The sequence below is a fragment of the Delphinus delphis genome, chromosome 14 (genome assembly GCF_949987515.2).
Source record: "Delphinus delphis chromosome 14, mDelDel1.2, whole genome shotgun sequence".
NCBI lineage: Eukaryota > Metazoa > Chordata > Mammalia > Artiodactyla > Delphinidae > Delphinus > Delphinus delphis.
The window spans coordinates 42,836,112-42,847,253 of record NC_082696.1 but is presented as its reverse complement, the minus strand read 5'-3'; the positions used below and the strand labels follow the sequence as shown (position 1 = coordinate 42,847,253).

The 11,142-nt window shown below is 49.8% G+C and overlaps 1 protein-coding gene across 2 annotated transcripts; it reads left to right on the top strand.

The window, feature by feature from the left end:
* The first annotated feature begins 4,347 nt into the window (after window positions 1–4,347).
* Window positions 4,348–10,893, top strand: VGLL2 (vestigial like family member 2). Of its 2 annotated transcripts, XM_060030558.1 has the most exons (4): window positions 4,348–4,428; window positions 6,674–6,986; window positions 9,058–9,579; window positions 10,853–10,893. In XM_060030558.1, exons 1-4 carry the CDS (start codon window positions 4,348–4,350, stop codon window positions 10,891–10,893), a joined length of 957 nt encoding a protein of 318 aa, XP_059886541.1. The 2 variants fall into 2 exon arrangements, with proteins under 2 accessions (XP_059886541.1, XP_059886544.1); XM_060030561.1 differs by lacking the exon at window positions 9,058–9,579.
* The last annotated feature ends 249 nt before the right edge of the window (window positions 10,894–11,142 follow it).

Below are 11,142 nucleotides of genomic sequence, written 5' to 3'. Positions count from 1 at the left end.
CTCCATTAATCACTAGAGTATCATTACTAACACTGAAAAAGCTGGCTTCTGCAGACATGTTTTCAACTAATACTATTAATAGGCTGAATCCACAAAATCTTGTCAGCTACTCTCCAAATTCCAAACACATCTCTGCTTTGTAAAACAGGCAATGATGGGTTTAGGGGTTTAAAAAAAAAAGTCTGCAAGATTACCATCATGTTCATCCTCTGGCTGGCAAAACAAGGCAGCATAAAATGCCAAGACTCAATGATTCAAATAAACCATGGCTGAGGGAGGGGCTGGACTGGCTCAGGTCAGCAATCCAAATTAGTTTCACTCCTTACATCCTTCCTATAAAGCAGCTTCTTTGCAGTTTTCAGAATAAGATGACACAGGTGGACAGAAAAAATTCAGAAGGTAATGAAGTCAGCTTATTAAAAAACGAGAGGCAGTTCTTCTGAAAAGAAAATAATTTCATTGTGATGCTACCTTGAAACATGTATCATTCAAAAGTAATTTGGCTTCATTCATGAACTTTGAGAGTAAAGGCACTTTTTATTTTCACAGTTATAGATACTGTTAGAACTGCACACTAGAACTAGGGTACTGAAAGGGAGTTTTGGTGTAATTGATTTTATTTTCATATGGCACCCCCTCCCCCACCTTGGCAGCTCGGTAAATTGCCATGAAGCTATCATAAAGTGGAATTCCTTTCTAAAAGAAGTTTTATATTCGCTCGGCCCAATTAGGAAGTTAAAAGGCAATTAGATTAGATGCAATTCACAATAGCTGATTTTTCTGGGGATGTTAGTACATTTTTCCTCGGGACCCAAGTTCTGGGACATTTAACTGTTTGCTTTGCAATCTCTTCTCCTAAAATAACTGTGAAAGGGGAAGAGAGAAAGAGGGAAGAGGAGAGAGACTTTCCTCCCAGTTTTCTCCTTCAACCTGTACCCCATCCCAAGGTTCTAAATCAAAACTTGACTCCTTTGACTCTACTAATGTCCTGGCAGTTTGAATGGCTGGGAGAGTAGAGGGGTTAAATTTAGTTGTTTTTACTTTCTGCCTCAACTTAGAAACAAGAGGCAACCTCATCAGATTGATAAATACCACCCACGTGTAAACGACAGCTTTTCAGATATACAGAAAAGACTGAACATGCTTCAATCTTTGGATGTATTTTAAAACTGCGGACTGTTTGTTTTCCTCTCTGTACTTTGGATTTGGGGGGAGGAGACTGCTTTCCTGCCTAAATTCAGGATTGATGCTCACTGGCCCAATTGCCTGTGTTCCTTTAAGCTCCTGTGCAGTCGGTACCCTTAGTTAGGTTCAATGATGTTTTTAAAAACTGTTTCAAATAAGAGAGGATTGAGAAATGTGAACAGAAAGAAGCCTTAGGCAACTGGCATCGTACTCTCTTCATTTTCTTCGTTCAAAATGTGGGAAATCGCTGCTTCTGTAATCCTTTTCAAAAATAACAATTTGTTGGACCTTGTTGGTTCAGAAAGGTTGGCGTTATTTTCTCCTGCATTTGTAGGAAAAGTAAAGTTCAGGGCCAAAGTAAAATTAAAATGTCAGCGTGACTGTGTACAGAGGATAGGCGATGTCTACTGGGAGGTGAGCGAGGACAGGTTTCGAGCTGCCGAGCGCATTGGCTAGACATGCGATTCGGCGCTTGCCTCCCACCGCTTTTCCCGCGCAGTACTGCCAGCCTCTGGCCACGCTGCAGAGCCTGGGCTGCTCGGGAGGAAGCGCGCTCAGGCGACGGACGCTCAGGCCTGGAGATGCCCTACCCCAAGGAAGCCAGAGTAGAAACTCTATGTCCAAGGATGGACAGAGGGACCTGCGCGAAAAGCGGGAGTGTGACCGACCCACGGAGGCCGCGCCTACCGGCGGCGATCTATCCCGGGCACTGCGGTGTCCTTACACTTGACCCGGGGCTTGCGGGCCGGGCCCACCCAGGACCTGGCTTGGTGCGAGACGAAGTGGTCCCCAGCAGCAAGGGTGGCTCTTCCCACGACCGTTCGCTTCTTTGTCCCCAGAGGAGATACGCGTAAAGCGATTGTTGCCCTCCTCCAAAACTCCTGGGGAGGGAGGGTTGGAGTAGTGGTGGGAGGGACGTTCTGCTTCACCTGTGCGCCTGGATCATGGTAGGCTCCAGAAGCCACCCAGCTCAGCCACAAGGCAGCCTGGCCCCTAAAAAGAGACTTGCGTAAAACTGTACCACAGGGGTGTCTTTTTTTTTTTTTAATTTGCTTTAAAATAGATTGCACTGTAGCTAATTAAAAAAACACTTCAGCCACTCACGACTTCTCACCATTTATAAACCGAACTGGAGACATGGAGCCACTACCCACTTATAAATTGAACAAAACCAAAATTCAACCCTGAAACCATTTGGCTTAAAATATTCACGTTTTAAAGACAAATATATCTTTTTAAAAATTTTAATTCATTCATTTTTGGCTGCGTTGGGTCTTCGTTGCTGCACGTGGGCTTTTCTCTAGTTGTGGTAAGCGGGGGCCACTCTTCGTTGCAGTGCGCTGGCTCCGAGCGTGGGCTCTAGACGCGTGGGCTCTAGAGCGCAGGCTCAGTAGTTGTGGTGCACCGGCTTAGCTGCCCTGCGGCTGTGGGATCTTCCTCGACCAGGGCTTGAACCCCTGTCCCCTGCATTGGCAGGCAGATTCTTAACCACTGTGTCACCAGGGAAGTCCCTAAGACAAATATATCTTTTAAGGGTGCATTTGTTCGCAGTTTTATAGTCTGTGAATCGATGTCGGACTTTTTGTTGTATTTATACTCTATTTATAAACTCTAGTTATTCACTAGAGTTCATTTCTATCAGTGATCCACGCTGCTTCTTTCTTGGGTCTGGGCTCTCAATGCTCCCAACCTCTACCCTCCCTACCCCCAAGTATGCCCCACAGGTATTCTTGTAACGTTCTTTCCCCCACCTGTCCCGACGTACAGAAAGCCTTGTCTCAATTCGTTCCTAAACTTTAAGGACAGAGAACTACAGGGCTGGGGGAGGGGTGCCTGGGAAGGCGGAAAGCGTTGCAGGAAGCAGGTCCGAACCAGGAGAGGTCTCAGGGAAGGAAACAGAACGGCGATGCGAAATGCGTGTTTCACAACTGGAGTGTATTCTCTTTCACCTCTGAAACGAAACAAGCAAACAAAATCGCAGCTGCTGTATTACTGACTGAAGAGTCAGCAAAAGTCCTCTCTGACCTCCCTGCAGTGCCTAGGATAATTCCTCTTGCAGCCAATGAGTCCTCGTTCCAAAAAGTTAATGAAACTTTAAAGGATGACGGCCGAGGAGAGTCGGGGCGGCCGGGGTCTGGGTAAAGCCGCCTGGACTCCTCGAAAGCAGCTGGTACCCGGACGAGCTGGAGGCGGGGAGCGAATAACGCGGACCTAGCGGGCTCGGATGGAGGGCGTCAAAGAGAAAGGGCGGGATCATAATCTAGAGGGGCAATAGGGATCTGCCCCAGTGAGCGGAATTAAAAGGTGTGGTAGCTGACGGCGTACGGATTGGCTCAGAGGGGGCGCAAAGGAGGTGCCACAGGGCAGCGGTTACAGGCTTCAGCCGCTGCCGTTTCCCCGCAGAGGGAGCTCCTCCGCGCAGAGAGGAGTTCCTGGACTCTTACATCCTGTCTGCGAAGATCCGGATTTCCTGGGGTATTCCTAGGGATAGCGCCGTTCCTCCCGCCGAGGAGCCGAGAGCAAAGAATCTTCCCCACCTCGCCACCCCGGACGCACACACTCAACTCTCCAGTGTGAGGTCGGGACTTCCCACAAGACCTTTCCCCACTACTCAACAACTTTCTTTCTCTCTCCAAATGTAAAAGCCCCCATTTCTGCCCTCTCCTCTCCGTCCTCCCGCCCCCTTCTGCTTTAGCCTGGAAAATCCTTGCTTCTCACAGTGCGAAGTCTCAGGGCTCAAGTTCCGGGCTGCGCAGTTCACCGCACCCTTCGGCCACAGGTTCGCCGCCGAGTAGCCCAGGGAAACGCACCGGCAAGCCCCTCGGTCCCTCGTCCCACGCACCCCATTGGCCTCCCGGCCCCGCCCCCAACCCCTCCTCCTCCGCGGCCCGGGAATGGCGTCAGCACGCCGGCCCCGCGTGGGGTTTAAATGCCCACTAGCCGGAGGCCGGGTGCTTGCATCTCGGAGCGCGGTGGCGACTGGAACTGCAGGGGTGGGAAGGGAGCGTGCGAGCGGGATCCCGAGCCGCGGAGCACGCTGCCCCTCGCTCCGCCGCGGATGACTTGGGAGCTCGGGTCCAAGTGCCGCCCATGCAGCATCCCTGCCCTCCGCCGCCCGAGAGTTGATGATAAAACACTTAACCGTCTCCGCTGCGGGAAGCCATGAGCTGTCTGGATGTTATGTACCAAGTCTATGGTCCTCCCCAGCCTTACTTCGCAGCCGCCTACACCCCTTACCACCAGGTACGTGTCTCTTCTCGGCCGGGCCTCGTAGACAGGAGGCGCGCCCTGGCTTCTCCGAGCACTGCCAGTACTCCGAGGTTCCCGGTGCCTCCGCGCGGGTACTGGGCATCCGAACAGCGGCGGGCGCCTCCCGGATGCGGGGATTGCCCGCGCTGCCACCCAGTAGGTTGAGCTAACCCCTTTAGCTTGCCCGTTTGCTCTCTCGGGAAGGCAGCTAAGTCCTGCTAGTGCGTGCCCCGGACTTCCCGGGAATAATTAGACGAGGATCGCGCGAGCTGCATCGATTTCTTAGGGTATGTCGGACTCCAGATTTCTTCCACGCCCGGTGCTGGCGCGGGGAGATGCAAGCAAAGCTCACGCAGGGAAAACCAAACTTTGGTCCCAAAGGTGAGAGTGACAACAAAACAAAAGCAAAGGCCTGTCTCTGTCTTTATGTCTGAGAATCAAAGACTCGCGTTCTCATCTCTGCAAGCTTATTTTATCAAAGGCTTTTTTTTTTTTCAGTTTCAATTCTCAAGCGATCAGGCCAATTAATTCCAGAACCAGCGAATTCGTTACAAAGAGAACTGCACGAAACTCACTGGCTTTATAATCTCTGCTTTGCAAAGTTCTGGGAAATATTATTGACCTGGCAGAGGCAAGCTTCATAGATAATACTTCGCCTTTCGCTAGCTGAGTCCGGCTGCCCTGCCATCAACAAACCCACTTTTGAGAAGAGCACTAGCCCCGGTTCTGCAAACTCTTCAAGTTTCGTTTAATTTTTACAATATTTCTATTCTCCGGGCTATATCTGGTCGAAGTTTTTCTTTTCATTCCTCAGCTGCTGTAGTCGAAACTGAGGACAGTAGTCCAGGAAATGAATAAGATCGCACTCCAGTGGGCAGAGGGGGGGATCCCCTAGGAGTCCGGACGAGGTTGGAAAGTGAGGGCCTGGACCTCCTGCTTCGGGAAAATTGAAATACATCCCAATGTCCGAGTCCATGCTTTTGCCAATTTTGCTTGCAGAATATCTATTTGAAAATTTCCGGATGAATTAATGATGGAATGGGTAGACTTTGCCTTTTGTTTTTGTTTTTCTCCCTCCTCCTCTCCTTTTTAAAACTTTCCAACCAGAAGTTTGTTTAGTCTCAATGTTAATTTTAGTTATCACCAGAGTCTCTCACTGTAAGCCAAGTGAGAATGTGGTAGAAATGGTGATATTGCTAAATAACTCCAGTCTTTTGGCTTCGGTGTCCAAGATGAGCTCCTTCCCAGGCTGCGAGTATTACAAAGAGGAAAGGAGGGTTGGTTTTCTGTCCGTTTGGTCCTTTCTCCTCCCTGACCCTGGACCAATCTATTGCCCCAAGATCTCTGTTCATTTTTGTATGATCAGGGTCTCCCTTGAAGGGCATCCCTGCCTGCATACTGCTTTAACACTGCATTCAGTCCATTGCTCGTTTCTAAGAAAATGTTTTCAGCGGCCACACTTGGTTTTGTAAATCACTATCAGACAGTCATGATTTACCCAACCTTACAGACAAGATCATCCTCTGCTCCTTTTTATTACTTTTTCCCTCAATATACACAGATGGTGAGGTAGAAATTGTCATAGCCCACTGGTTTTTCCTTACTCAAAAGAAGATCTCTTTAAAAGCTGAGACTTTCTAATGGCCAGTTTATGAATGACCAAATATCAACTTGCATTTATTAAAATGATCCATGTCACGATGTTATTCCATGTTTTTATCCTACAGCAGTTCTTCCTTTATAAACATCCTTGTTGTGTAGAGTGGATTTTGTTATTTTCATGTTCTATCATGAGGATGCTTTAATCCTGCATCTTGCACGTCTGCCCTGAGTTCTCAGGCAGGGAAGAGTCAGGCCCTAACTGGACTTGGGTGCCTTTTACCCTTGGAGCCTGATTTTAAAACTATATCTGCCTTGAGCCTGGCTCTGTGGTCAAACTGCTTAGGCGTCTTCCTGGACCTTCACCCTGACACCTTCAGAGAGTTCTCCCTGTGGCCTGGCAGCAATTCCAGGGAGACAGAGGCTCCAAGAAGGGCAGTCGGCCTCTCAGGAGCCCCACCTTTGTTGAGCTGCAGGTTGGGAGGCCTGTTGACTGCAGCCCACGTTACTGAGCACCGGGCATGGACACCCATGTCAGTTGCTCCTGGATACCTTTGGGATCCGGATGAGGGAGTGCAGTCTGAACACAATTTGCTCGCTCTTTTGAAATTGACTTCTCTATTCTTTCTCCTTTGAGCAGAAACTAGCCTGTTACTCCAAAATGCAGGAAGCACAGGAGTGCAACGCCAGCCCCAGCAACAGCAGTGGCAGTGGCAGCTCCTCCTTCTCCAGCCAAACTCCGGCTAGTATAAAAGAAGAAGAAGGCAGCCCGGAGAAAGAGCGCCCACCAGAGGCGGAGTACATCAACTCCCGCTGCGTCCTTTTCACCTATTTCCAGGGAGACATCAGCTCTGTGGTGGATGAACACTTCAGCCGGGCCCTGAGCCAGCCTAGCAGCTATTCCCCAAGCTGTACAAGCAGCAAAGCCCCACGGAGCTCCGGGCCCTGGCGGGGTAAGTATGGGGCCCCAACTGGCAAGGGAGGATAGAGAGCCCTCATAGACTGGGGGCCACCTACAGGGGTTCAAAGAGATGCAGCTGAAAGAATGCTAGGTGTTAGAGAAGAGGTGAGGAGAGCCATTGGGAGAGGATAAGGAAATCGAAGGAGGAGTAGGCACAGGCCTAAGATCTCTCCTTGAAGAGGCAGAGCAGAGCAGTGACCTAGAAAAAACCAAAGGCCTTGGAATTGGGAGGCCTACGTTTGTGTGTTGGCTCCACCACTTCCTAGCAATATGACCTTGGGCAAGTCTCTTAACCTCTTGGAGGTCACTCTATTTACTGGTCTCTAAAATTAGAATAATATTTGCCCACTTAACTATCCCTGGAGGTGGCTGTAAGGGTAACAGAAAATGTATGTAAATGTGCTGTGGAAATGTGAGGTTTCCAGCAGCCTCCCAAGGCAGGTGGGGGGGGGAGGGGGGAGGGGGATCTTCACAAACAACAGCTTACAGGGCCCTTACCCCATTTCTGAAACTCTTTCCAGAGAAAAAAGTCCTAGAATGCAGTGCAAGCAAAACCTGCTGAAGAATGTCTCCTAAAACCTACTTATGCCTTTTGCCAGATTTTGATTACTTGGGAAATCTTGAAGCAGAGAATGTCTTTCAATAAGCGAGTAAAATAATAAAGAAATAAGAATTTAAGGGTAGCCAAAACATCTCTAAGGGATTTCCCCAAACACATCCCTTCTTTATTGGTTTACCCTCCTCACCAAGCACTGCTTTACCTAGCCTGGGACAATGATTTCTTGGATGAGTTAACGAACTCTCCCTTCTATTCTGAAATCTTGACCTCCCTTTATTACCAAAACAAGGGTGGAAGTAACTATTTGGTAACTTTGGTAACTTTCTCACTAATCTTTGCTTTTGATGTGTACCAAGCTGAGAAATGAGGACTTTGTTGTAACAAAGGAAAACAAATATTTCATTTTGGGGGAAATGACAACTGTCGCCCTTCCTTTTTTTTCTTAAGAGTGTGACAGTTTGTACAAACCTTGCCTAGACAAGATCCAAAAACATTAGTTTTAAATACAAAACATTCTTTTTATTCTCCAGTTGCCTAAATACTTTTAACAGGAAGACTGTTCACTACTTAGAATGCATTTTCAAAGCATTTTAAATTATCTACTATGAAATGCAGGTGCCTTCTCCAGGGTTCTTTTAATTAAATGTCTTTCTTTCCTTTCCTCCCAACTAAAGGCAACAAATTTGAGCTAAATGCTGTTCTCTTAAAATGCTTCCAGACACTAGGGGTCAACAATGATACAAACAATAATAATTATTATTGTTGTTATTATTATTATTCCTGACGTCCACATTTTGATGCAGAAAATTTTTTAATTAAAACTGAAAAGACCTGTCCCTTCGTGTCCTCCTCTGCAAATAATACAGCTGCCCTTTTAATAGGTCAAGTATACTCTTTGCAAAAAAAGTTTTTTGAAATAAAGTTTCTAGAAAGGAGGCTAATAATAGCAAGACTCCGAAATATGTCGATGGACTTCCAGTCCATCCGAGGCCTTGGAGGGGCACATTTTCTGGAGCAAGAGAGGCTGAAACGCGAGAGCGGGTAGTGAGATCGCTAGGCGGCCGACCAAGAGCGGGAAGAGGTACCTTTAGCTTCAGGAGAGGCTGCGGGCCGGGAAGGCGAGGCCGCTTCTGGTCCGAGGCCGTCCAGCCCGGAGTCCGAAAGAAGCTCCCTGCGCCCTGAAACTGGGGCTGGGGAAGGAAGTCTCTCCGCTCTTCCTCTCCCCGCCAGTCTCCAGGTTCCCGCAGCCTGGGACGCGCCTGCAACATCCGAGGAAGCGGCGCTCCTCCCCAAAGAGTTCCCCAGTGCGGCGCCCGGACCTCGCGTTCCCGGGCCGCAGCCCCGCGAGAGAGGCGCCGCGCGTGCGCCCAGCACGGCGCCTTTCCCGCCCTTTGCCCGCCCCGGCCGTTCAGTTCTGCGGCGGCCGAGCGGCGTCGGCAGCCGTGCTTCCGGCGGTGATGCGTTCCTCTCTCCCTCTCCTCCCCTCCGCCTCGCCGGCCCAAAGACGGCTCCTTCCCGATGAGCCAGCGCAGCTTCCCCGCCTCCTTCTGGAACAGCGCTTACCAGACGCCGGTGCCCGCGCCGCTGGGCAGCCCGCTGGCCGCCGCTCACTCGGAGCTGCCCTTCGCCGCAGCCGACCCCTACTCGCCGGCCGCGCTGCACGGCCACCTGCACCAGGGCGCGGCAGAGCCCTGGCATCACGCGCATCCCCACCACGCGCATCCGCACCACCCTTACGCGCTGGGCGGCGCCCTCGGCGCCCAGGCCGCCGCCTACCCGCGGCCCGCAGCCGTGCACGAGGTCTACGCGCCGCACTTCGACCCGCGCTACGGGCCGCTGCTGATGCCGGCCGCCTCGGGGCGCCCGGCCCGCCTCGCTCCCGCGCCGGCCCCCGCGCCCGGCAGCCCGTCCTGCGAGCTCTCGGCCAAGGGCGACCCGGCCGGCGCCACGTGGGCCGCGCCCGGGGGACCCTTCGCGAGCCCCACGGGGGACGTGGCCGGGGGTCTGGGCCTCAGCGTGGACTCAGGTAAGCGGGAGAGGGAACGTGGCATCCCCGGGCCCCTCCTGCCCTGTGCCCAAACCTGGGCTGAGGCCGGGACCCTACTTAGTTCTCCTTGGAGACCCCAGTGACCCTGAGGCCCGAAGGTCTGCCTGGCGGGGTTGTGTTTCATCAGACAGATGACCCTGTCTGTTATCGGTGTGGGCAGAATGAGAAAGTAGCTGGTTAATATTACAGAGGATTTTTAAAAAATAAAATTTGTTGGAAAGGTTCTAGCTCTGTGCTGTTCAGCACTGTAGCCACCGGCCACATGTGTCGGTTGAGCACGTGAAACGTGGCCAGGCCGAATTGGGATGTGCTGTAAGTGTATAATATACACTGGATTTCAGGACTTTGTCCCAAAAAGAATGTAAAATTCATCTCACTGATGTTTTACATTGATTGCATGTTGAAATATTTTCAACACATTGCATACTGAATATATTGGGTTAAATAAAATATATTACTAAGTCTCACCTGTTTGTTCTTTACTTTTTTTCGATGTGGCTGCCGGAAAATTTTGAATTATGCCCATGGCTCCCATTGTGTTTCTGTTGGACAGCGCTGATCTAGAGTGCCTGCTAAGAGGGTAGTTTAAATGGTGGCCCGGGATGGGGGGTGCGGGGGGGTCTTGTCACCTCTTGTGGTAGTTACAAGTCATACAAATATGACTCATGACTCTGATATCAACTTAATTGTCAAATTATATAGGTCTCTGGAAAACATAAAACTTAACAAGAATACGATTTTAGTGATAATATTAAGTCCCTGGCTTGAAGAGTTGAATTTGAAAGGTACAGGCAAATAAGGGTTTACTTTTTTGTTTGCTTTATTTTTAGGGCAAATGAAAAAAATAGTTATATAATAAATGCAATCGTTGGCTCGTAGTCTTGCCGGCTCTCCCTTCCCTCAGGTGCAAATTTGACACTTGTTTGCTTTGCTTTTACTTTCATTCATGCCCTTTAGATGAATTCTGTGACTTTCACAATGAAACAGTGCTGTTTGTCTTTCTCTTTCTTTAAATATCTTGTGCCTTCCCTCCCCCACCCCCTTCTCTCTCCCTCTCTCTTTCTCTTCTCCCTCTCTCTCTCCCTTTTATTTTCTCTCTGTTTTCAGATTTGCAGCCTCAGGACAAAAGCAAGGATCTGTACTGGTTTTAGACAACCCACCTTCTTCCCTGTAGGTCTCTGCATAGCGCAATTGGTGACACTCAGAGCTGAAATCAAGTGGGTTTGTAACAGCTTCTGATCTTGGTTTGCAGCTCGTCGTTATTCCCTCTGTGGTGCATCCCTTCTGAGCTGATCTGCTGACCCAGGGTTTCCCCTTCCCTTTTCCTTCTGACCAGCCATGGAGGCTGGCATCTGTGCCTCTCACTTCATGGATGAGGACATGGGGGAATGCAGAGACTTCAAACTTCTCCGTGTATTGGGAAAACCAGAACACACATCGACAGAATGTTCATCTAAAAATAATTCCTTCTGCCAAAGAGGAAATCCGAAGACTCTGAATGATGCTTAATGACTTTTGGGCAAATCACTGGAAATATCCATG

What these genes read in the sequence shown, in the direction of transcription:
- VGLL2 (XM_060030558.1), top strand. Translation starts at nt 4,348, where the DNA reads ATGAGCTGTCTGGATGTTATGTACCAAGTCTATGGTCCTCCCCAGCCT. An exon ending in CCTACACCCCTTACCACCAG is followed by an intron (nt 4,429 to 6,673) that starts GTACGTGTCTCT and finishes TCCTTTGAGCAG; the next exon opens with AAACTAGCCTGTTACTCCAA. An exon ending in GAGCTCCGGGCCCTGGCGGG is followed by an intron (nt 6,987 to 9,057) that starts GTAAGTATGGGG and finishes GCCGGCCCAAAG; the next exon opens with ACGGCTCCTTCCCGATGAGC.